Consider the following 27,900-nt stretch of genomic DNA (forward strand, 5'->3'; position numbering starts at 1 on the left):
CTAAAGCAAGACCTATATTTTCATTATGGTAATTTCTCAGTATTTTAATAGTCAAACACATGAAGAAAATACCTAGAAGGCACGCTTGAAAGTTCTACTGAAGATATATCAAAAGATGGTGTATTAAGGTTTCCTATGGGAAATGAAAACTGATAAATTTTGCTTTCATTTTTTTCCAGTAAAAAAATGGAATGAATCTTCCCCAGATCTTGGTGAAGAAGCAGCCTAAAGCTACTAAAAGAATACTGGGAGAATATACACCACAAGTATCAGGAAAGTAATTTAATCTGGCTATATATACTCTTGGATTTTCCTCCTATGTATGTCACCTCCCTCCTACCTCTATATTAAAGTATGATTGTCTCCTTCAGATACTCCATACATATCTAAAAACAGATGAGCCAATTTTTGAAAAATAAAATACTCCTCTACTCCTTTAACAGAATCTGAAGAGTAAAAAGGACCAGATCATTGCAACTCATTTTAAATGGTAATTATGGACAGTAAGGTACAATATACCAATTCTGCTTTAAATTTTCTACTAAAAGAGATAGGTATAAAAATCATATATATAAATATACTGACTGCCTAATCATCAGCAAGAGCAAAATAACAACACAAAGCTCATCTATCCTCTATCTCAAGCCCAAATCATGAATATTAATTTTTCAGAATTTAATTATTTATATCAAAGACAATGGGTATCTTAAACAACTTGTTTCATCATTTGGACATAATGCTTTTTAGGCCACAAGCTGATATCAACAAAGTACTACAACAAATTTGCAGGAATCAGTAGTTAAGAGTTTCTCTACCTGTGAATATATCATTGATCAATACTAATTTCATGAAGCTTTCAAACTAACAAGAAATACATTTTTTTTACCTGACCTCCCAATATGATATTAACATTTAAAATGAAGATTTAATCAACAGCAAAATCAATCATGAAAACCAACAGTTCAGGATGATCAGATCAAGAAAGAATTATGACTTTTGGTAAACTTTAACAATATAGCTGCCTGTACTTTGTACAACTCCTATGTTTAAAAGTACATATTTCCAATACTAAATTTATTTAAGATTTTACAATACTAAATTAATGATACAAAGAAAAAAAACTTACTTGGCCATAAAACTATATCAGGAATTCGCTGAAACATTCCTTCCCTGAGCAAAAATATCTCATGAAGACAATGACCTGTTTTGCAGTTTAAAAAAGAACATGTAAAAACATCTTAAATTATAGGAAATTTTAAAATTAAAATCAAATAGTGTTTATATAAAGTTGCTTACCATGAGCTCTAAATACTCGATCATCTGCTTCTTGTGAATACGAAATATTAGTTTCTTTAAGGTCATGAAGAAAATCTTCATTTACAATAGAAGGAGGTGTATCACTAGGATTTAAGGATGCCTAGAAAGTAAAATTGGTTTCTTTGACTCCAAATTGAGACAAAAGCATAGGAAAATACCAAGTAACACATATGGAAACCAACTCTGTGACAGTAACAAGTTATAAATGGTCTGGTTAATCACATTCTATAACATAAGTTATAAAAGCTGTATGCTTCCTCTTTTGCATCTATGGTCCACTTTTTTATTGTTTCTGAAGATTGAAATCAAGAACAAAGAAGATGGCAAAGTCTCAAATCTTTCATTTTAGATCAAGGAAACTGGGGGAAAGCTGCTTAACTTTTTTCATCACCTATGTTTTCACCTGTAGATAAAATTTACCATTTCTTATACTTCAGTTACTATTTTAAAATGATCAACAAGAAACCTCATAATAATAGGTCCATTTTCACAGAACTGCTTTAAAACTCGTAACATAATTATAACTTGATACTTAATTTCAACTACTAGGTAAGCTGGGGAAAAAAATCTTTAAAGCTATGCAACACTGGGGAAGTCACCCAACTTCTCTGGGCCTTGGCTTCTTCATCTGTTAAATGAGATTATCACCACTAAATTTATACAGCTACTAAAGAAGAAAGGTTAAATGTCATAACTTTTGTGAAAAGCACCAAAAACCTGCCTACTATATAAGAAAAGACTGGCCAAATCAAATCTGCTATTAAAAAAAAAAACTACAATATAGTATTTGGAAAAAAGAAAATACAAGAATGTGTAAAATATATATATATGATATTTATATAGTGTTAGCATCTTATTAAAGGGTCTGTATTTAATATTCAATTATATGAGAAATGTTTATTAAGTGTGTGTTATATGCTAGGCACTGTTCTAGGCCTTGGGGATATAGCAGCAAGATAATCAGGGAAAAAATTTTGACCGCAAGGAATTTATGCTATAGTGAAAAGAAATGACCATAAGAACCCCAACAAAACATACATATTACTATTTTGTTATTAAAAACTGAAAAGGGCTCAAACTCAGAAAAAAAATGCATGTAAAACTGGTGAAATTTCTGAATACGGTACACAGATTGCATCAATGTAAAAAAAAGTAACTACAAATAGCCAAAAGAAAGAATTAAGGAAATAAGAGATCTTTTAAGAAAAGTTGAAAGAATTTGGTTTAGGAGGGGTAAGAATTAGTTGTTAACATAATTTACTTAGTAGAATAAAATGTAACTGTGGAATTAGAAATAAATCAAGTAAGTACTTGCTGAATACTTATAGTTCTGAATAACATGTTGGATACAGTAGAGAATATAGTATAAGACACGGGCTCTGCACTTATGGAACTTATATCCAATTTAGAGGGACATGCAGAATACCATGGCATAGCAAACAAATAATAATAAACATAATAACATAAATAAATGCTATTTTGTTAGTTTGATATGAATACAGTTTAAAGTTTTTTAACCCTAGCTTAAGAAAAGTGAAACTACATGAACAAACTAAAATTATCACTTATATCTTTATCAAATTTTTACTTTTTTATGTCTTCTAACCTTCTAAATGCTCTGATATTAAATGTAACATATTTTTATTTCAAATTATCCCATATTAATCCTGGATTACTGTCAGTCCATTAAATATCCTAAAATTAATAGCAACTTATAATATTTTTCTAACAGTCCTCCCACAGAAATAGTTCATTTGCACTTCACTACCACCCTATGAAAGGTAAAACAGTTATTGCTCTCATTTCTCAAATTAGGAATAATTGCTCTCAATTTCTCAAATTAGGAATAAATTAGAGAAGATAAATAGTTTACCAGATAAATTCTGAGATTAGGATCTAGATCTGTGATGCTGAAAAGTCATCCCTAGAAAACCTAGCAAGGCCAATAAAACTAGTAAACTACTTAACAAAAAAATCACAACAAATGCATTAAAGCAATTATAACAAATTACAAAGATAAATTTAACTGATTTTGGATTAAACACATATCCATGCACACACAGACACACCTACACAGACTTAAGCATACTTAAGACTTAGTAATCATTCTTATTTGCTTACTTTAGAGGTAGTTTTATGCTCCAGACTTACTCCAAGGGTATTTTGAATCCAGTCTTTAAAAGTTGGTAAAATCATACCACTAAGAGGATACCTAAGATTACAAAGAAGATAAAACATTAGAGTAAGGGATCTTCTTTTAAATTAAACCTTAGCTTTGGCTTCTAGTAATGGTCAAGTAGTTCCTATCAAAACAATACCCCCCCAACATATAACTATAATCTCTGGACAAAAACAAAACACTCTGAAGGCAGTACAGACAGACAAAAGCAGGCAATAACAGGGGGAAGGGGATGTGATACACTTAGAAAAAGGAAACAGCAGTACACGAGTTTCCAGGGTCTTTTTATTTTTAAAACAGGTTTTAGACCGAGGGACAGCCCAGCTGGTACCATAAAAGGAAACAAAAATACAGAAAATCTATTGTCTTCCTGCCTTGAAAAACCAGAAGGCAGTGTTTGCAGTGAACACAACAGCTGGGAAGAGTATAGAGAAATCACAGAAAAGGAGAGAGTCAGAGAGTGATGTATGTATAAACTCTGTCCAAATGCCTAGCTGACCTTGAATTACACGTGTATGGAGCAGACCTGAAGCAGCCCAACTAAGCTTAAAAGATCTCAGTTGCTCACCACCACAGAGGGAAATAGGAATTTGAGAATAGTCAAGTTAACCAATTGATGTTAAAAAAATAAGTAAAACCCCTGCAGAAGAACATAATAGAATACAGAGTTTCTACAATAGCCATTAACACTGTCCAAGATGTACTCCAAAATTACTAGACACAAACAAACAAGAAACTGTAATCCTTAATCAAGAGAAACGGTAATAAACAGGGACTGACTCTAAGAAGATCTAAGACTGACCCTAAGAAGATCTAAGATCTACTAAGACCCTAAGTAGCACACAACCATTTTAAAACAGCTATAACTATGTTAAAGGACAAAAGGGAAACTATGTTCCCAGTAAGAAAAAAAAAATCTCCGCAGAGAAACAGAAACTATAAAAAGAAAAAAATAGGAATTCTATAATTAAAACTCTTAAAAATTCACTGAAAGAACAGAAGGGCAGACTGGAGATGTCAGTGAATGTACAGGTAAAGCAATAAAACATATACAATCTGAAGAGCAGAGAAAAAGATTGAAAAAATAAACAGTTTCAAAGACCTATGGAACAATAACAAAAGACTAACATATATATAATATACATAACATACATAGAGAGTCCCAAGAAAAAGGGGGGGAAAAAGGAGGGAAATGGAGTAAAACAGTATTTGAAGAAATAATGGCAAAAAGTTTCCAAATTTGATGAAAGACATACATTTACAAATTCAAGAAGGCCAAAAGACACTAAGATGATAAATGCAAAGAAACTCACACTACACACATCACAGTCAAATTGCAATTTAGTATATGTGCTGCCGAAGAGAGCGCAGTCAAATTGCAATTTAAAAGAAAAAGAGTGAGAAAGAAAATGTTAAAAACATCTAGAGAAAAATGATATATTACATACAATGGAATAACAATAAAAATTATGACCAGCTTCTCATCAGAAACAGTGAAGTCCAGGAAAAAACTGAACAACATTTTTAAACTACTGGAAGAAAAAGAATGTCCACCTGGAATTCTGTACCTGGTGAAAATATACTTCAAAACTAAAAGTTAACTAAGACATTTTCAGATGAAAACTGAGAGAACCTGGTGCCAGCAGACCTACACTACAAGAAATGCTAAAGTGGTTTCTATAAGCCGAAGGGAAATACAACACTTAATATAAACTGAAATCCTCAAGACAGAATAAATAATAACAGAAAAAGTAAATATGTGGGTAAATATAAATGACTATTTTTTCTTAATTTCTTTCCAATATTTATGACTTTTAAAAATTCTATCATGGAACTAGAGGGTATTATGCTAAGCGAAACAAGTCAATCAGAGAAAGACAATTATCTGATCTCACTCATGTGTGGAATTTAAGAAATAAAACAGAGGACCATAGAGGAAGAGAGGAAAAAATAAAACAAAATGAAACCAGAGAAGGAGACAAACCATAAGAGACTCTTAATCATAGGAAATAAACTGAGGGTTGCTGGGGGGGCGGGGGCAGAGGAAGGGGTAACTGGGTGATGGACATTAAGAAGGGCATGTGATGTAATGAGCACTTGGTATTATATATATAAGACTGATGAATCACAGACCTGTACCTCTGAAACCAATAATACATTATATGTTAATTAATTGAATTAAAAGAACAAATAAATATAAAAAATACTATCAGTGTGTCACAGAGTTTATGATATGACAACTATAAAAAGAACACGGGATAGTAAATAAACCTATAGATTTGCAAGGTACTTAGATTTTACATGAAGTTGTACAAGAAATTTAAAACACACAAAAGAGCTCTATAGAATAGGAAGAGTATGGAAAAAACTAGATTTGCTACTCTGATTTTGTTTCCTATATTTTCCATCCCAATCCTTAGTTTATATGAAATATGAACATTATTTTATATACACAAGAAATCCTAAATTTTATTCATTTATTTTATTTATTTATGTAAACATATATGTGTGTGTGTGCGTGTGTGTGTGTATATATATATATATGAGAAGATTGATGCAGAAAACTCAAGTGCTTAGAAATCCAGCTTTTCAGTTTTGGAAATACTTGTCAGAGGTGGCAAAATATTAAATAGCAATAAGTGCTAAAAATAGAGATAAAATAAGTATTCCACCCTAGGTTAGTGTAGTGAAGGCTGATATGCAAACAATAATGATCCAATGTGTTATAACAGCACTAATATAATAGCTCTCTGAAAAGACCAAAACAACATTTTAAAATGTGTATTTTAAAACAGTACTTTAAACTTTTTACTTAAATAAACACATAGCATTTTCATGTGCCAGGCATTGTTCTAAGTGTTTTATGTATATTAACTTAAAATAATGTTATGAGGTTGGTGCTATTATCCCTATTTTATAGATGAGGAAGGTAAAGCACAGAAATTAACTTAAGATGTTAAGTAAGTTAAGTAACTTAATCAAGGTCACATAGCTAGTAAGTTACAAAACAGGATCTGAACCAAGTAATAAATAAGGCTTCAGTCTGTGTTTTTAACCACTATATGATGCTGCCCTTAGTCTGATTCTTCCCTTACCACCATTCCAAGTGAGATCATTATTCTAAAATTCTTTATGAATGATTATTTATAAAATCATTGTACCTATATTCAGTAAACTTTTTCACTATAACGTCCTTGCAACTTCTCTACTCCCCCAACAAAATGATGATGGGACAGCCAAATAAAACTGTATTATAGTTGCTTTATTTTTATTTGATTTTATAAATATTTTATTTATAAAATATTGAAGTACGATATACATTAAAAAATATAGACAAGTTTAGAGCGGAATTTTTACAAAGTAAACCTCCCACGTAATCAGTGTTCAGATCCAGAAACAGAAAGAACACTTACCAGTACCCAAGAAACACTCCCCTCCATGCCCTTTCCAGGCATACCACGTTCCCTCACACCAAAAGAACCACTATCCTGTTAACATTACAGAGTAATTTTGACCGTTTTTGAGCTTTATATAAATGAAATCATATGAAATGTACTCTTTTGTGTTAGCCCTCTTTTGCTCAAATATTATATTTGTGAGATTCACCTATGTTGATACATGTTGTTAACATTCATCATTTCAATGGCTTAATTCCACTGTGTGAGTATAGCACAGTTTCTTTATCCACTGTACTGTTGATAGACCAATAGTGTTATTTAGTTTTTGGTGCATGCAGGGACATTCTTGAACTTGTTTTCTGAAGAATGTATCACATTTTTCTGACAGGTACATAACTAGAGTGGAATTTCCAGGCCATCATCTATGCATATGTTCAACTTTAGTAGGTATTGGTAGATAAGTTTTCCAGTATGTTTACAACTAACAATGATATATGGACTTAATCCCACATCCTTCCCACACTTGGTGCTATAGTTCTTTTTAATTCGAAACATTCTACTGGTAATCTCTTAACCATTTTAATTTGAATTTCATTGGTTACATATGGGTTTGAGTTTCTATTCATGTATCTATTGACCATTTGGATATTCTGTTTTCAATGCCAGTTCATCTTTTGTTCATTTTCCTATTGGATTACTATTGTTTTCTCATCAATGTATAAGAATTATTTATATATTCTGAAATCAAGGATGTATGTATTAAACATTTTCTCTTGCTTTATGACTCGTCTTTCATTCTCTTTTGATGAAAAGGAGTTGTATATTTTAATATTATCTAATTGATTCATTTTCTTCCTTTATAAAAGTTAATACATTTTGTTCTCTGCTTTTTGACAACCTCAAATTCAGAAAGACTTTCTGTATATTCCAGCAATTTTACAGTTTTAGCTTATACATTTAGGTCTACAATCTATCTGGAATTGATCTCTGTATCTGATCTGAAGTAACATCAAAATTAATTTTTTTCAAGATGATAGTTTAGGGCGCCTGGGTGGCTCAGATGGTTAAGCGTCTGCCTTCGGCTCAGGTCATGATCCCAGGGTCCTGGGATCGAGTCCCGCATCGGGCTCCCTGCTCCTTGGGAGCCTGCTTCTCCCTCTGCCTCTCTCTCTCTTTCTCTCTGTCTCTCATGAATAAATAAATAAAAAGTTTTAATAAAAAAAAAAGATGATAGTTTAAATGGCCCTATAGCAATCTTTATTTCCTGTGTGTGTGTGTGTGTGTGTGTGTTTAAATGGAGAAAAGTACTCTAGTAGTCACTATCCATTCCAGATCAAAAAACAATTTAAAAAATAATAATAAACTAATGCTGACAACAAATCAGAATAAACAATAAATTGGTCTTAACATCTATGTGAGGCAAGTTATTTAAAAAGTTCAAAGTATAATGTTTGCTCAAGGTTATTTCCCATTCATTTCATCAGAGCTTGAGAACCGGCAAAGCAAAACTAGCCTGAAAAATTACTTTGATTTCACAAAGATAGTATTTTAAAAAGCCAGAGGATAATATATAAACTCTGTACCAAAATTAAATATATGTTTATAATAATGCAGAATTCAGTATTTAAAAAGCTGGTATTAAGGCCCATCTAAAGGAATGTTTAATTGGAAGTGACAAAAAGCACTCATTTTATCACATAATTTTAACAGTTACACAGCATGGGTTGAGTGGGTGTCACTCCTCATGTTAACTTCAAATTATACAACAAAAATCCTATCTAAAGTTGTCAAATCAGTCTTTACATAAACATTAACAAAACAAAAATGACAGTGGAAAGGAAAAAAACATGAAGAATGCGTATTTTAATCAAACAAGTTTCTTGTTAAAAAATCACAAGTGCTAAAAATCAAACTGAAATGGTATGTTTGAAGTACTATATTATAATACCTTTTTCATAAATCTAAAGAAACTGAAATGAAAGAGTATGGGACTTATAGCTAAAACAACTACAGATAGCCATTCAGCATATAAAATCTTCTTCATTTCAACTGAGGTCAAAGTACAAATTCTGGAAAGCTGCTTATTAACAGATACACAATTGTGTGTTAGTAATGTCCTACAAAAAGACCAATTTGGAACTATTAGGTTTTAATACTGGGTCTTTATACGTTAAGTGTACAATTAATTTGGGTCTCCATAAAGTATATTAGACCCTTGATATTCATGGCAGAATCATACTCAGACCTTTGTGAATCCCCTAATTCACAAATAACTTTATCCATAAAATAAAAAAGTGACCACCTTCAAGATACTTGAATTAATAGATACAGAGTTGGTGTTACTGGATGTGTAAAATTTAAAATTACATTCTACCATTAAGACAAACACAATACATTTTCATATCTGAATGCACAGTATTTCGGACTCTGAAGAAGTATCTTGTGTGCAGAATATTTGATTTAAGACTTTGCTCCCTTACTGGGGTGCCTGGGTGGCTCACTTGTTAAGGGTCTGCCTTCAGCTCAGGTCACGATCTCGGGGTCCTGGGATTGAGCCCTGAGTCAGGCTCCCTGCTCAGTGGGGAGCCTGCTTCTCCCTCTCCCTCTGCCCCACCCCCAAAGGTGTGTGCGCACTAGCTTGCTCTCTCTCTCTCTCAAATAAATAAAATCTTTAATTCCTGAACAAAACATACAGTTCAAAAAATCATGACAGAATGTAAACCTTTCAACTGTACTTTTTCTTGCATCTAATGCCCTGGGACTTGAAAAACAGTAAAGGAAGCCTGACTTAATAATCATAAAGCCTAGCATACTGCCATGGGTTCTAAAAAATCTCACAAAATATCATGAAGGGAAAATGAAAACTTTGGGGCACCTGGGTGGCTCAGTTGGTTAAGCGACTGCCTTCAGCTCAGGTCATGATCCTGGAGTCCGAGGATCAAGTCCCACATCGGGCTCCCTGCTGAGCAGGGAGTCTGCTTCTCCCTCTGACCCTCCCCCCTCTCATGCTCTCTCTATCTCATTCTCTCTCTCAAATAAATAAATAAAATATTTTTTTTTAAAAAAAGGAAAACTTTGAAGTCAAAGAAGTAAATTGACTGAAAAGAGACATTATAAGGAAAGTTAAAGGAATTAGAGGTTTTTAAGAAACAGCCATGTAATAACTTGATTATTACATTACACTAAAATGATTTAGATTTACATTCAAAACTATAAACAAGCATTTAACACTAAGACTGCACTGAGTATTGCAGGACATGAAGAATTGGTATTATAACTCTGTTAAGAGACAACCTGAAAGAAAGAAAGAAAGAAAGAGAGAGAGAGGGAGGGAGGGAGGGAGGGAGGGAAGAAGGAAGAAGGAAAGAAAGAAAGGAAAGAAAGGAAGGAAGAAAGGAAGGAAGGAAGGAAGGAAGGAAGGAAGGAAGGAAGGAAGGAAGGAGGAAAGGAAGAAAGGAAGAAAGAAAGAAAGAAATTAATTTACAACCTAGTTTAGTCAAAGCTACAAAGACACTTGACTGGTAGGATGAATATATGGGCAAGAAACATGTAACTTTTGCCAGAAATGTGGTAAGAGCAAAGCCAGGTACCTATACCAATTATTGAAACAGGAATGGATCTTTAATCACAATTGAAGATGAGTTTGAGAATTTGAGAATTAAGAAACGGTTCACATTGTAAAATATAAGGTGAGATCAACTCACCACATTCCCTCAGAACAGAATTAAACTATATTGTGGAAGATATAGAAATAGGGGAAGCATTCAAGACCAAAGAAATCACTGTGTGGAAAGAAAATTCTGTGAATATAAATATAAATATATAAGAAAGAAGTGCACATCAGTATGAACTGTGACTAAAGACAAAGTACTCTCACTCTGCAGCAGTGCACAGTGGCAGCAAAACCATCTATAGATACAAGCATCTATCCTCAGAGTGAGTTACATAATAATTGCTAAGCAATTTAAAAATCTTTTTATAATCAGATAAAACTTTAATGAAAAATTATGCCACTGAAAATATAAAGTAAACAAACCCAAACAAATTCTCTCCATTTAAACAGTAACTTGTGCTTTGTAAGCACCAATTAATGTTTAATACCTTTAAAGTCAATGAATAATGACAATTTTCAAAAATTTTAGTTTGTAGAAATGTGTAGCATTAGCTCTGAAGTATTGCCTTCTGCTGTTTAAACCCAGGAGGACTCAATTCATCTATATCTAGAAGGAGTAAGAATGGCAAGATAATAAACCTAAGGATTTATAACCTGACAAACTCTATGTTCAGAAGATAAGATTGTGTTCAGGAAAAATCTGAAGCTTTTTCCCAAAGATCTCTAACAGTTTATAATAATTGCTTCTAATTTAATGGCTGGAGTGCTTGCTTCGGCAGCACATATACTAATTTAATGGCTGGGTTAGAAATGTCAATGTTACCCTCCCAAAAATATACACAATCAACCACATTTGCTTATAAAAATTTCTTACCTTTTCAATGTCTTTGGATCAAAAATTAAGGGAATCCCTATAAATTTTCATTGAAACTCACCCTTGGTTGCTGGCATCTAAGAATTCCCCTTTCTTCCCAGCTCTGTTTTATATCTTTCTTAGGATATCTTATTCATGTTTTCTATGCAGTTATAGAGAACAAAAGATATGTAATTTGTTCAGTCCACTATAATGCCAGAATAAAAAGTCTTTACAAAGAATTTCAAAAACTGTCCTCACAGTCTAATATTATTAATACAAAAGGGTGAATTAATGGGGCGCCTGGGTGGCTCAGTTGTTAAGCATCTGCCTTCGGCTCAGGTCATGATCCCAGGGTTCTGGGATCGAGCCCCCATCGGGGTCCCTGCTCTGTGAGAAGTCTGCTTCTCCCTCTCCCACTCCCCCTGCTCATATTCCCTCTCTCATTGTCTCTCTCTCTTATAAATAAATAAATAAAATCTTTAAAAAAAAAAAAAGGAGGGGTGAATTAATACTGTTCAGCCTAATCAGTGTATTCTTGTAACTCATCCTTTCTAGTCATGAATTCCATTTTCTCTTTTAAGAATATCACAACCTAGGGGCGCGTGGGTAGCTCAGATGGTTGGGTGTCTGCCTTCAGCTCAGGTCGTGGTCCCAGGGTCCTGGGATTGAGCCCCACATCGGGCTCCCGGCTCAGTGAGGGGCCTGCTTCTTCCTCTCCCTCTGCCTCTCGCCCTGCTTATGCTCTCTATCTCTCTATCTCTGTGTCTCAAATGAATAAACAAAATCTTTTTAAAAAATTTTAAAAAAAAGAATATCACAACCTTCTTTTGCTTTTGCACTGTGCCTTTCACTGGAAAAATAGGAATTTCTGTCACAGGGTAATTTTTTACAATTTTTCTACTGTGCTAGTGTATAGCAGGTAGAAGGCTACTATAAAGTGCTCTCAGAGTTTGGAGAGAAAACAAGATCAATACAATAGTTGAATATGGTTATCTGCAGAAGAACAGTACAATAGAAACAGCACAAGAACAAAGCTTAAAAACACTTGGGTTTTAATCCCAGTTTCCTGCTGAGCAAGTGACCTCAAATAAGCTATTTAACCTCTCTCATCCTCAATCTCTTAATTCTTTTTAAGAAAATACCACTACCCATCTTAGGGTTATTTTAAGATAATTCAGTAGGCACTCAATTAAATAATAGCTATTATTATCTTAAAGAATGTTTAAATGTTTTCTGATAAAAACCAGAGAAACCTACTAATTCAACCATTATCCCTAGGAGGCTAGACTAAATTTACAGAAAGCTATGATCCAATTCAATCCGGTTTATTATCCTGTCTATAACAAGGTAATGGTACTTCTGGAAGCACTAAAATTGGGAACTGAATATTAATTATTGGTTTTAGTTATTAAATAGTTTATGTAGTACATATTTAATCCTAGAGCATTTAAATTCCATTTCTGTATTTGGAGAATTGCCCTCTAGATGAGTCTTAGTGAGAAGCCAAGGCTACCTTCCACTAAAGCAAACGTGCCCAACATCCACTTTACAGGTCTCCCTTGTAGGCTCTGCCAGTCAGATGCACCCCATTCTCTTCCCTTTTCTCCCACTGGACCTGATTCAGGGGTCAATGCAAAGAAATGAAGGCTTTAAGGAACTAATTCTGGTTAGAGTGGCAGCAGCAGCAATCTTCCAAAGTCAGAAGCCAAACAAATACATTCTCTGGTTCTATTACAACCTGGATAAAAGTCTCTCTTAAGACCACTGAATCCCCCTTACTCTGAACCTATGCTCTCCAAACAATATATTTTATATTTTATATTCTATATATCTTAATATCATGAAGGGCATTAACAAGTGCTCTATCCACAGAAAAAGGAATAATCTAAACATAAATGAATATACTGGGGTTCTAATGTTTTTCATGAGTATATAATGAGTGTGGTACATTTGTCAGACCTCTACAGCCTGATCCTCTGTGGAAAATGACAAATCAAGTGCCAGAGCACCTCAAATAGGAACCAGATTCCGAACCCACGGGACGAGTAAAATATAATTACTTGTGCTATTTTCTGTGACAGATAATTCATTTTGCACACATAGACTTCCAACACAAACTACTAAATAGCCGACAGTGCTCTACACAAGTCAGTAGCTGTCTAATGCTTTCAGTGGCACTGTGCACAAGTGACAATTTGCCCCCCTCCCATAAAAGAAAGATGCCATACTTTCAAGGTCCAAAGAGAGAAAGAAATGAAGACTGTGTCTGAGAGGAGAGGAAGTTGATTTTCTAAGTTCAGAAGATTAACTTTTTTCTCCCAGGAGAGTTTGCAAAGCCAGTTTTTACATACATAAGTTTCTACCGCATTAGACATTATTCCATTTAAAACACAAAACACTCAACATTTAGAACACTGGTAAATTTAATTTTAACCAGAAATCCCTTCTACCTGAATTACACAATTTCTCAACTAAGCCTCCACCGACATGCTGCCCAGTCACACTTAAAAATGGGAATGAGAATACAGATATTTGTTTTTCCTATTAAAAAGCAAATGTCAAATGTACATTTCATACCTTTATTAAAATTAGTCTCTAATTACTACTCCTGAGGTTTTGTTTCAGGTACAAAGTATGTTTAAATCAGAAAACTGGAACAATTATGTTGCAAAGAGAATTTCTCCAAAGGAATAAAACTTTTCTCGCTGATATTTCAATATGACATACCAAAAATATTAACCTAAGCATATTAATGCCCAAAAGATATTAAGTCAAAGCACAATACCAGAACAGATTCGAAATATATCTGATCCGATTTTTTACCTACTCTCAATTTTTAATTTATAGACCCAGCATTCAAATCTTATGTGTTTATATTCACTGTCCTTTCAAAAGTTGTATCAAAATTCAATAGACAAACCACCCAAAACACCAACTTTGGTAGGGTCCGTTCTTTTTCTTTAAGATTTTATTTATTTATTTGACAGAGAGAGAGAGAGAGACAGCACAAGCAGGGGGAGTGGGAGAGGGAGAAGCAGGCTTCCCGCTGAGCAGGGAGGCCAATACGGGGCTCGATCCCAGGATCCTGGGATCATGACCTGAGCCGAAGGCAGATGCTTAACAACTGAGCCACCCAGGTGCCCCGGTAGGGTCAGTTCTTAAAATCAACTAAGAACTTACTTTACAATTCTGTCTGCATCTGGAATAATAACAATACAAATATTCTTTAGAATTCTTATCCACACATTACCAAAAATATTTCAGAAATTTGAAAGTTACCACACAAATGACTGTTCTTTCTTCATCACTTCTTCCCTAATGTATCTCAGAAAACTAATTTCAAAAATACCATTTATGGGGCACCTGGGTGCCTCAATCAGTTAAAGGTCTGCCTTAGGCCCAAGTCATGATCCCAGGGGCCTGGGATCCAGCCCTGGGCTCCCTGCTCAGCAGGGAGCCTGCTTCTCCCTCTCCCCTACCACCCGCCCAACCCCCCTGCTTGTGCTCTCTGGCTCTCTCTTTCTCTGTCAAATAAATAAATAAAATCTTTTTAAAAATTAAAATACTATTTATATTCACAAAGACCTAAAATTGCTCACCTTCCATAATAACCCACACCCAAAAGTAAATCACCAGTCCTAAAAATGGAGCTACTTTGAACAAGTCAATGGCATGGAGACTAGGTGGTGGGATGACTACAGGCCTTTTTGGATCCTGATTCAAACAAACTACCTATAAAATGGCATTTTTTAGATATCAGGGGAAATGTGGATTGGATAATCAGATATAAAATTTCTCTTACTTTGACGAGTATGATAATGGTATTATGATTAGCTAATATTAGGTTCTTATATTTTTAAAGGAGATATATGTAAATGTAACTTTAGAAGTGACATGACAATGCCAGAATTTAAAATACCAGACAAAAGAAGGAGCAATTATGTCAAAATGTTGATAACTTTAAATCAAGGGAGGAGTCTGTATGTCTATTATTTAACATAATAATGTTATTTATGTTTAAAATTTTTTTACAGAAAGTAAGTGGGGAAAAAAGGAACAAAAGAATAAACCAATCAGTTACCTTTTCCCAGTCAACTCAACTTGGCCTTTCTTATTGAAGAAGAACTTGGAATCATTATATCCCCAACCATTCCATTTCATAACTTCTTGCCTAGTAATAATAAAAAAATATGTTAGACCTATGCTAAAATCTCATAATTAAAAACATAACAACTAAATTTAATGCATTCAAAGGAAAAAAAGGAACGAGAGAAAAATATAGAGTATGCAACAATTTGTATATGTTACTAGTTTACATTATAGGATGGCCTAAAAAAATTTGCAATTAAAATAAAACTTGAGTAAGAAGCAAATTTTTGCCTATATTAGAAAAATCACAATTATTTATCTGCTATGATGAAAAAGACCAATTTACAGAGTAAGTTCTCTAGTAATGACACTCTAGTAGCAGACACTTAATAAAATAGATAAAAAATCTGAGAGCTGGGTTTACAAACATTCTAAATCCTCCAACTTCCATGTAACTACCAATTTCTATCTTGACCTACATATTAACATAACAGTTAATGACTACACCAGTTTTTAGTATTCCAAAACAATACGGTATTTTGAATTTCTAAAATGCTAATATTTCATTGTCTTAAAAATCACTTTCATCAGAATCAGGGACTCAGTGGGACGCCTGGGTGGCTCAGTAGGTTAAACATCTGCCTTCGGCTCAGCTCATGATCCCAGGGTCCTGGGACTGAATCCCACATCGGGCTCCCTGCTCAGCGGGGGGCCTGTTTCTCCCTCTGACTGCGGCTCCCCCTGCTTGTGCTCTCTCTCTGTCTTGCTCTCTCTGACAAGTAAGTAAATAAAATTAAAAAAAGACTTTAATTTTGAATACTACATAGGAATAGATAGGTCTAGGCCTGTGCAGAACACAATACACAACCACAATGAAGTATTCTACCAGCATTTATTACATGTTTTAGCATGGTCCCCTAGTATATCTGGGCAACAAATTTTATTGCAAATTCAATTATGCAGTCTATGATGAAAATACTTGAAGAAAACTTCTCTATACAGAAACTTATTTGCTGCATAAAAATTTCAAAATATATCACAAGAAAAAAATCTGTAAATATTTGTGGTGATGGATGTTAACTAGATTTATTGTGGTGATCTTTTCACAATATATACAAATTTTGAATCATTACATTGTACACCTAAAATTAATTACAAGTATATGTCAATTTTTTAAAAATGTCAAAATAAACAAAGATGCACTCATTAGAAAGTATTCTAACTCTCCGTAATTCCCAAGGAAGAACAATATGTCAACTGACAAGCAAGTTTCTTATTACAATCATAATTCTTCATCCAAATCAAAGACTTTTCAAACAAGTAGAACACTAACACAGCACAACTGGACCAAGTATAGGTTGTTAAATGGTCACTACCTATACATAAAACTGAGAAAAAGAAACTAGGCATGCTCTCTTTAAAACTAGTTTGCTATCAATAAAAACTCCAGTCCCTAAACAAAAACAAACGGTTCAAAAACATCCCAAGAGTATCAATCCAGAGACTGGGTTTGTAGATGAGCCTGTTATGAACTATCACCCAATGTTTTCTTCTGATTTCACATTCCTACCTCATTGTAGAGGGAGGTTCTGGAAGAGAGCTTTTAGAAAAATCTCTACAGAAAAACCTCATGGCTAATGTCACCACTGACTTCCCATTTTCTTAAGATTACATTTTCTAAAAACCAATTTACTTATCATCTGCTTCACTTTTTTCATAATTATATTCTCTTCACTTCTATGAAGTATAATTTACTTAATATTTTATATTTCCATAATAATTTACATGAGGATGATATGTACATTTTAATTAACATTTTACTTAATGTTTTATAATATGGTATAAGTTATTTGTGAAATACATTTTATTAGTGGATTTAAACATTTGTCATGAAGTCTGTACTCAATAAAACAAAGTTTGGTGTTACACAAAATAAATGCAAAAATACCAACATAGTCATTTTGCTTTGCTATTACAATCACTAGGCACTGGGAAATTATTTCAGTACAGATGTTGAATTTGGTATGTTTACATAGCTTAACAATGAAAATCATTTTCCTTAAAATTATGTTTAGATTTAAAAAAAAAATTATTCCCATATGGCCTCAAAGTAAAAAGTGAAACCTGATTACATGTGTTCACTCTTAGCACTGCACAAGAAAAATAAATCAAGGAAAGTGGGAAATATCTGCTGCTGTGCACTCAAAAATGAAGAAATTTACATTCTGAAGAATCACTAGCCTTAAATTTTCAGTTGGGTAACAGTCTAAAGAATTCCCAAGTTTTCAACTATAGGCTAAAGGTACTTTTTTCTCTCCTTTCATCTCAACTAGAAAATTCTGCCTATGATATTTATACCATTACCATTTATATACCATTACCATATTTATACCAACTTATGGAGCCTTCCCAGAAGTTGAAATGTAGACATTTATAATCCATTTGTGCCCCCCCAACAGTATTATGTTGCTGAAAATAGTATATATTTAAAACCTAGGTTGCCCCAAAATCAATCTTCTGATATCTTCAAGTACCCCACATATTATATAAAAAGTAGGCAAATTTCCTAGGTTTCTGGTATTAAACTTTGTACAAAGGTATAACCCTTAAATTACTAATATATTTCATGAGAGTTAAACACAACTATGTGATTAAACTTTCAAAATAACTTCTTATACAGAAGAATATAATAAGTAACCTGAAGGGCATTATAACATTAACATTTTAAAAGTTAATAATAAAACTTTAGTCAGAATTCTAAAGCTAAAAAGATCCTTAGAAATCACCCAGTTCAACTGCTCATTTTTCAGATGAAGAAATTTATGCCCAGAGAAGCACTCATGATTACACAGCTAAGCTAGTTGTGAGCAACAGAAAGTGAACCCCCAGTCTTGGGAGAGGTAGTATCCAAAACCCACGAAGTCATGTCCTCAAGTAATCAAAATGATTTAAACGAACACTTCTTTCATCACAGCAATATTTTTCAAAGCACTATTCCATTGATTATTATAGTCATTCTTCTGCACTTGACATTTAAAAATCAAGGACTATGGTTGAGTCAGTAAGCCGTTACTTTGTCTATAGTATAATGACTTCCGGCATTCAGAATAATTATCCCAAAGCATGGCAAGCACTAAAATGAAGAATGATCAAAGAATCATCAACATTCCATAAGATTCAAATAAAATGATTCAATTTCCTACTAACCCCAGAGATCAATTAACCAGACTGATCCCTCAGACTTTTCAATTCTTAGAGCTAACTACACCAAATTTAATGTCTTCAAAATACAAGGCCCCTCCTCCTGCCAAGAAAAAAGAAAACTGGATTGATTTTACTACATGAAAAATGAAAAAAATAAAACAAATGTTTTACACATTTACTTATCTAACCATAGTATCAAATGGTGAAGAAGCACTTTGTATTAGTTGGCGTAACAAAAGAAAACGGAGACATAACATAGCATCATGTATACACAAGGTGGCAGTATTCTCCCATGATATACATATTCAGTACTCCGCATTCCCCCCCCAGCTGTTGTTTGCACAATCTTTAACTGAAATATTTAGATCTAACATTATTATTATGAAACCCAGAGACCCTTTCTTTAAAATCGGAGATACTCACTTTTAAGTCTCTGCATATACATAGACTACTACTACTACTACTACTATTACTCTAATAATAATAATAAATTGCAAGCATCCTGATATAAATGCATAGTTTCTACCATTACTATTTCTAATCATATTTTTTCATTAGAAAATATAGAAAAGGAAAATATGCTTTAACCTAATTTTATTTTGGCTTAGTAATAAAAAATTCAACTAAGTGATAACAAAAATTTTTTTCCAATATAATTCCAATAATCAAAATTCTAATAAAAGATACTTCACTACTTAGTTCAGATGAAAACCAAATTTTTATCTATCGTTTCCAGTTTAAACAATAAGAAAAAGATATTATGATCTCAGAGATTTTAGAAAATAAAAACTGAAGTGCAAAACTTAATCCTCAATGCCAGATTTTTTTTTAAAGATTTATTTGAGAGAGAGAGAGAGCTCAAGTGCACATGTGGGGGAAGGGGCAGAGGGTGAGGGATTGAGAGAATCTCCAGCAGACTCCCCAGCAGCATGGAGTCTACTGCAGGGCTTGATCTCACAACCCTGAGATCATGATGTGAGCCAAAACCAAGTTCAATGCTGGATTTCTAACTAACCAGGCTCAGTAACAGATAAATTCAAATTAATCCCATATGTAGTACAATATATATAAATAAAAAATCCTTATTATCAGGTTGTGTGCTTAATTACTTCAAGACCCAGAAAACCTAAAGGACATCATGAGGGGCGCCTGGGTGGCTCAGTTGGTTAAGCGACTGCCTTCGGCTCAGGTCATGATCCTGGAGTCCTGGGATCGAGTCCCACATCGGGCTCCCTGCTCAGCAGGGAGTCTGCTTCTCCCTCTGACCCTCTTCCCTCTCGTGCTCTCTGTCTCTCATTCTCTCTCTCTCAAATAAATAAATAAAATCTTAAAAAAAAAAAAATAAAGGACATCATGAAAGTGAAGTAAAAAAGTGTTGAGAAAGATACCAAGATTTTATCAATACAACAAATATATCCCTAAAAAGATCTGCAACAAAAAAATTCCTATAATTGAAATAATCCTACTAACTTCTTTTATTAAAAAAAAAAATTGAAGCTAAGTTACCATTAGACATATAAGGGGCTAATGAGGGGAGAAAACTACAGAATACTAATTCTAAACTTAATTTAAAATATATACATTTTTAAACTTAATATCATATCTAGACTACAGGTCCTACAAAATTATTTTTTTTAAAGACTTTATTTATTCTGTCAGAGAGAGAGAGTGCAGGCATGAGCACAAGCAGGGGAGCAGCAGGCAGAGGGAGAAGCAGGCTCCCCACTGAGCAGGGAGCCCAACATGGGACTCAGTCCCAGGACTGCGGGATCATGACCTGAGCCGAAGGCAGACGCTTAACCGACTAAGTCATCCAGACGTCCCTACAAAATTATTTCTAAAAACTCAATAGAAAAACTATATGAAACTATTTACAATGCTTACTTCCTCAACCTAACAGTGCAACTAATTTCCTTTTGTTAACCTAAGCAGCTTAATTATAAGTACAGCAATTTATGTATACTATAAGAGAAAGCCCCTTTACAAAAAAAGAATAGAAAAAAATTTTTAAAAAAAGATATGGAGGCAACTCAGTGGTTCAGTTGGTTAAGCTTCCGACTCTAGATCTCAGCTCAGGTCTTGATGTGAGTTCAAGCCCCACGCTGGGCTCCACCCTAGCGAGGAGCCTACTTAAATAAAGAAACAAACAAATAAAAGACATGGATAAATTATCATCACTTAACACTGCTACAATATCAGGATACCAAGACTGTTAAAACATTTGACTTAGAATAGATAGATGTCATCAGCCTTTGATGGCTTGATACCATCAAACACCTGAATCACAGAATACTTCCTCTTGCCCGATATAAAACTTACCAAGAACTCTTCTAATTACACTTCATTTTCCCCCCAAAAAAAGTGGCCAATTGATAATTGTGTTTTTTCACCATGAATTAGTCCACTGACATTCTAATTAACTTTGGTCACTAATGAGAATAGTTTACCCAAGTCGGACTACCTAAATATGATGGACTCCAGGGCCCTGACAAGATCAGGTTGCTGGACAGTTCAACAAGATAATATCCCTGCCCTCTAAACTGTGTACTTTCTCCTTGCAAAACCTGTACAGGATCATGCAACACTTTAAACTTCAACATGAATTTCAATCGTCCCTCAAAATCCCCATTATAAGTTTTAAATCCCTAGTTGCCATAATAAAAATGTGGCCCTTCCATGTAATAAATTATTAATCAACTTTCTAATATCTTCCAGTGTGATAGTGTAAAATGGATTAAATTTAAGATTTATGACAGAGAAAGTTGTTAGCAAGAACATGGAGAAGAGGAATCCAAATGCATTACTGGTAAACTACTCCACAGAGCAATTTTGTGCTAAGTTTTCATAGGTAATGCCATTTCTATGACCCAGCTATGCAACTCCCCGGCATATATCCAGGAGGAATTCACACACAGTTCCATAAGGGACTATTTCCTGGAGCATTATTCGTAAGAGTAGCTAGAGGCATCACTAGAGGAATGGATAAGGGTTAAGCAAATTCGGTGAAATAATATGCAGCAACCAAAAGCAGTGAGGAAGACAGATATATATACAGAAACATGAAAAGAATTTTTAAACAGTGGCAAACATAAAAGGAGAAAACAGTAAGATCTATAGCATAATACTAATTTTTTTTTTTAGTTCATGGCATTTGTCTATGAACAAATGTGAGGCCTCTCTTATTTTTTATTTTTATTTTCCTCCATCTCTGATTCCTAATCCTATCTGACCCCTTCCATGGACATTCATTAATGTTCTTGAACATATGTGCATGTGTTTAAAGTAAAATATGTTACTTTCTGGGTGTATTTTTAATTTGACTAAATAGTATTATGCAATTTTATTAGTGTTTTATTAATAGTATTACGTTATTATGCAAATGCAATGAACTAAAAAAGTATGATTACAACTCTGCACCTGAAGCAAATATGCTGCTCAGCCCTTGAATCTCAGTGCAGTTTCTCTCTGTTCTAAAAAAACAATTATTTCTTTCACATATACATAGATATTCCATGATGGTTTGTTATAAAACCCACTGTTGGATTTCTTAGCAATCTCCACAAATTTTTTTTAAATAATAGAAATCCATTCATAATGAATCAGCTTCAAATAGTCTGCAAGTCAAATATATATTTAATTTCCTAGATTCAACTTTTTAGGTTACAAGAAACTGGCACTTCATTGAAGAAACTTTTTAAAACCTGAATTCAAGGGTCAAAAATTGTGTCCCTAAAGTCAAAATCCTATTATACTTGCTATGAATCAATGAATGAAAGGAAAAATAGATAGCTATGGGGGAAAAAATCTTATAGACAGAGGCACAAAAAAGCAGCGGAAGAAGGGGAGACTAGGGAAAATAAGGCAAGGCCAGCTTTACCCCTTGGCAGAATAATCTGGTACTAACTACTCCCTGCAGGCGCCTAGGATGTCTTCCCTTACCCCCCAGACTTCTCTTACACACACCGAATTCTACCAACTGGAAAGTCATTACTGTTTGAATAATCTCTTTGAAAATAGAAATACAGACCATTAGTCATTCATGCAAGTAGTAGTATATATTCCAAATACTTTGTGCTAGGGCAGGCGCGTTATATAAGGACGTACTCACACAAGCCTGCTATCCGCCACTCCAAAGGCCTGGAAAGACACTACTCTCCTGTCCTTTACCTTCGTATCTGGGTCTGTGTAGTGAGGGAACAGTCTTAATCAGTATCCGGGAGTTGTCTTGGCAAAAGACAAAGAAAAGGGATGTACCCTTCCCCTGACCATGTGAGCTCCCTAATCTATACTTTAAATTTCATGTTTTATTCCCTCCACTGTCCACTTGTAATCTAACCAATATGGCAATTTACGCAGCGAATTCCAGACTTTGTCTACCACCAGCTGGGAAAATGCCAATTCACTTTAACTGCTCCCTCTCTGCTTGCTAGTAATTAAAATAAGAATAATAACACAAGCTTATTATACTGACCAATCTGTAAGTGACCAAAAACATTTCTGGTACAGTCTTACATTTCTGCAAACAGCAAAGAAAATATGAATGTCTCCAAAAGTCCGTATGCCATTTTATAACAGAAACCAAGCCTTTGAGTTCCCTTTCTCAGCTGTCTTCCAGGGTACAACCCAATAATCTTAACAAGACCCTAAAAAAGCCAAGACTAAAATCCATACCTGCTTGATATCCATAGTATTCTTGCTTGTAACAAGTGGGGTTTTTCTCTTTACTAAAATAGTAAGCAGCAGCCCCTTCTACTTTAAAAGACAGGTAGCTGGAATTGTTACCTTTGCTTCTGGCAAACCCACAGGAAAAAAATGAACTCCACAAAGTTTGGAGGGAGAAAAAAAAGAGATATTACAATCATGACCCAATCACAATCACAATAGAGGTTCCCAAACATCTTGGGAGTATAAAAATCACTGGGTACTCATTTTAAAAGCAGAATTCTGGATGTCACTCTAGACCTAGCCAATAATTAGAATCTCTGAAAGTGGGGTCTCAGAATATAAACATTTTAAACAAACACTGCCAGAAAATTCTGATGCTAGCCATCCACAGACCATAATTGTGTAAGCACTGCCCTAAGGAATGAGGAAAAGTTGAGAGCAGAAGCCTCAACTGTTGAATATCCACAAAGGAATACAAAGCCTTAAAGAAAATGGTTTATCAAGTTACTCTTACCCAAACTCTATCAAAATCAGAAGGGAGTGGAACCAGTGGGGGAGAAGGGAACAACTTTAAATTCACTGCACTATAGGAGAGGAGAGACCTGAGGAGAATACTGCAACAAAACAAGAGGGCAGCAAGGGCAAAGTGAGGGCACTCACCATGTGAAAGACAGGGGAAAGGGAGTAACAGGAAATGGAGATTCGGTTATGTGACCAAGGAGGCAGACAGGTTTATACCCCAATTTTACAAAGGATTATCCTGTAAGGGGGAAATGAAGGTTATACAGAGATAATACTTTCTGACCCAAATTTCAGGAAAGTCAACCTGTTTGTTATGGAAATTTTCCTAGTTTATACATGTTAAAAAGGATATAAAAATTAAGACAATGGTTTATCAAATAACTTGCCTTTAGCGATTTCAAAGTTCAATGTTCCAGTTTATGTGTTCACCAAGGCCACACACCAAGAAGAGGCAGTAGTGGGCCCCAACTCCTAAGAGCCAGAAAGAAGAGTTGCAAACGACAAGAAGCACAATGGTGACCACTGTGTGCATCATACTGACAATCAGCACACCATGCAGCATAAGAAATTGCTAATTCTCTTTACTCTTTGGGTTCTTCCTTTTCTTCCTAACACATAAGGTGGTATTCATTAGAAATCTGTTCTCGATATTAAAATGCCATGGTTGCCACTGCCTATGCTTTCATCTTCAATTATTTCAGCACCAGATTCTTCTTACTCTTTCTATACAGTATACTGCAATAGCAGTAATAGTGCATAATACTGTAGAGCTATGGGTTATATAATCATTACCTCATTTCTTTTTCATAATAATGTATGTGAGATTAATGATATAGGTTTTATTATTCCTATTTAAAACATAAGAAAGGGGGCACCTGGGTGGTTCAGTCAGTTAAGCATCCACCTTCGGGTCAGGTCATGATCCTGGGGTCCTGGGATCAAGCCCCGCAGCAGGCTCCCTGCTCAGCAGGGAGTCTGCTTCTCCCTCTCCCTCTGCCCTTCCTCCCTGCTCATGCTCTCTCTCTTGCTTGCGCACTCTCTCTCAAGTAAATAAAATCTTCAAAATATAAAAAAATAAAACATAAGAAAGGTTTAGAAAGAGTCAGTAGCTTGTCCAGAGTCACACAAACAGTACATGACACAACTAGGATTTAAATCTTGGTCTTCTGGCTGCAACACTTCTTAATTACCAAACTATGATTTCAATGTACTCACTGATTCAAAAGCTCAGAGAATATAGCATTCATCTAGCTGAGAGGAGAAGGCTTCACTTCCAATTGCGTTGGAAAATTCAATAATCAAGCAGAAGCAGAAAAGCACAAGGACTTTCCCATGCTAGTAAACAGCCCAAACTGGCTGAAGCATAGAGCATATGCAAGAAAGTCATGGAGAACAGCAGAACTCTGAATGCCAAATTAAGGGATTAAGCTTTATTACTTCAATAATTAATAGGGAGCAATAGGATCAAAACAGTATTTTCTATGTTTCACACTGCCACCAAAAGTAAAAATCTAACAGTATCTGCTTTAAAATTTTGCTACTCTCCAATGTGGATGAAATTCCAATTCTTTAACATAGCATACAATGTCTTTTGCAATCTGGCTCCAAGCTACATTTTTACCTTCCTTAACAACTATTCTTTCAGCCACACTGAAAGTTATCACATTTCCTTATACACACCATGACCTTTTATGTCTGCCTGTTCTTGTACTTACATATATATATATATATGTATACACACACACACACACACACACACACATCCCTCCTCTGAAATGCCCTTCTCCCTCTAGAAAACTCCTATGTATCCATCAAGAACCAGTCCAAAAGTTACTTTTTATAAAGCCTTTCCTATCTTCCTCAAGGAGAATTTATGGCTCCCTCTGTATTACACTGATTATAGCATTTACTATGTCATATCTTCTACATATCTGTCTATATATCTCTACTGGGCTGTTAATAAATTTTGCAATGTTAGAATGTAGCACAGCACTAGCAGGTAACAATTACTCACACTTTCTCTGAACAAAGATTGGTCTGGTAATGGAATGGAGAATCATTTGAAGGGGAAAAATAAAGGAAGATCCAGAGTAGATGTGAGACAATTAAGATTTTATCTAGGTTGGTGTCAATGGGAGAAAAACAAAAGTGTCTTCACAATCACACCTAATAGATAGAATCTATCTGATCTGTCAACAGCCTGGATAAGGGACAGGGAATGGAGCTCAGCAAGGCCTTATAACCGAGACACTGGCCTTGAAAGGTGTCTAAATAACAGGAGAAATAAATAGAAATAGTGGAGTACTAGGATTGAAAGCTAAAATAACGACCTTACACATGCATACTAGGTTGAAGAATTCAGCAAGGCAGTCAGACAGAAATGTACAATAATTAAAAATGTGAAAATGGAAGCTGACAGTTAGAAATATTTACTTAAAGTTTCCCCTAATAGTGGTAAAAGCTAATACAGTCTGAGTAGATGAGGTTATTAAGAAAGAAAATGTTTGGGTGCCTGGGTGGCTCAGATGGTTAAGCATCTGCCTTCGGCTCAGGTCATGATCCCGGGGTCCTGGGACAGAGTCCCACATCGGGCTCCCTGCTCCTTGGGAGTCTGCTTCTCCCTCTGCCTCTCTCTCTCTCTCTCTCTCTGTCTCTCATGAATAAATAAATTTAAAAAATCTTTAAAAAAAAAAGAAAATGTTTAAAAGAAAAGGACTGACTAAAAAATTAATCTCAAGGAAATCCTCTAGGAAGCAGAAGGAAGAAAAGTCAGCAAAATCATGGCCAGAAGGGTAGGAAGAAAACCAAGACAGTGTAACAACACGGGAGCTAAGGAAAGAGATATTAGGTACCAGGTATTGGGAACCGGTCAAGAAAATGACTAAGGATTTTATAATTAGGTTACTGATTGCTTTTAAAAGGGCTGCTTCAAAAGAGTGATATAGGCTGAAAACACTCTCAATAAATTATGAGTGTGCTTTTAAGAAAACAGGAAAAATCAAGAAAGAAAAAAAGACTGCTGAGGTTCTGGGAAAATGGCTAAGTAGGAGAATCCTGAGCTCACCTTGTCCCAAAGACACACTAAGGTAACAGCTACACAAGTGCAGCTAACTCTGAAAACCACCCAAAGACCATCAGGACAGACCTTTCACATCAAAAAGGGTAGGAGAGGCAGAGACATAATTAGGAACCAAACTCTGCTCCCTACACCCACCCCTCCTGCTCACCCCTCCCTCCCAACCCACCAACCCCCTCTCAAGAGACTAACCACAAACAGAAGGGACACCACAAGCACAGAGAAGTGGAAAGATCACACCCACACCCACCCTAAACACTCCAGGCTTGGAGGCCCTTGGAAGACAAATCCCCATAACATTTGGCTTTGAAAACCAGTGGGGCTTAACTTAGGGAGTTTCTGCAATAAGCAGGATTTAACTCTAGGTACTTTAAAAAAAAAACAAAAAAAAAAAACAGCCGTCATAGCTCTGGGAGACACCCAGAGAGAGATTAAAAAATAGTCCCCACCCTTAAAGGGCCAGCATAACAAATAATCTAGCAAGATACAGCACAGAAGCAGCAGTTTGAAAAGCGCGGGGATATACTGAAGAAGGTTTATTCACTCATCTCAGAAAGGCACTGGAGAGATCCTTAGGAAACTTCTCCAAGAACAAAAATGCTGGCGAGCACCATTTCTCCCCCCTACCCAGGCTAGATAGCCTGACACTTGCAGGAACCAGCAAGAACACTCTCTACCTATCTTGTTAGTACCAGACACCCTGTAAATGTTCTCCTTTGGATCTACCCCACCCAACCCGACCCACTCAGCAGGTGTGCCTCCAAAGCAGCTCCTGCCCTGACTCTCCCTGCAAGCAACCCCAACAAGGACCAGTGCCACTTCAAAGCGACTCCTGCCCTGGCGAGAGGGCAATATAACCAAACACCAGTGTGCTGGCAGTCCCAGCAGCGAACCTTATAGCTGGCAGTGCAGAGAACGTGCCCTTCTGATTAGTCCTAGACTAGGAGTAGATATCTGGTCTGACGGCCCGCCCTGCCCACA

At 35.1% G+C, this 27,900-nt stretch overlaps 1 protein-coding gene across 1 annotated transcript in view; it reads right to left on the minus strand.

The window, feature by feature from the left end:
- Positions 1-27,900, minus strand: part of AGPS (alkylglycerone phosphate synthase) — a 147,651-nt gene that overhangs the window by 100,026 nt on the left and 19,725 nt on the right. The window contains exons 2-5 of the mRNA XM_028123497.2: positions 15,445-15,534; positions 3,439-3,529; positions 1,297-1,417; positions 1,127-1,201 (exon numbers count right to left, since the gene is read on the minus strand). Coding sequence (XP_027979298.2) covers positions 1,127-1,201; positions 1,297-1,417; positions 3,439-3,529; positions 15,445-15,534 — 377 coding nt within the window. The remainder of the gene's footprint in view (positions 1-1,126; positions 1,202-1,296; positions 1,418-3,438; positions 3,530-15,444; positions 15,535-27,900) is intronic.

The sequence above is a fragment of the Eumetopias jubatus genome, unplaced genomic scaffold, assembly GCF_037043125.1.
Source record: "Eumetopias jubatus isolate StellerSeaLion01/CBP00866 unplaced genomic scaffold, mEumJub1_p1.0 scaffold_3, whole genome shotgun sequence".
In the NCBI taxonomy this organism is placed as follows: domain Eukaryota; kingdom Metazoa; phylum Chordata; class Mammalia; order Carnivora; family Otariidae; genus Eumetopias; species Eumetopias jubatus.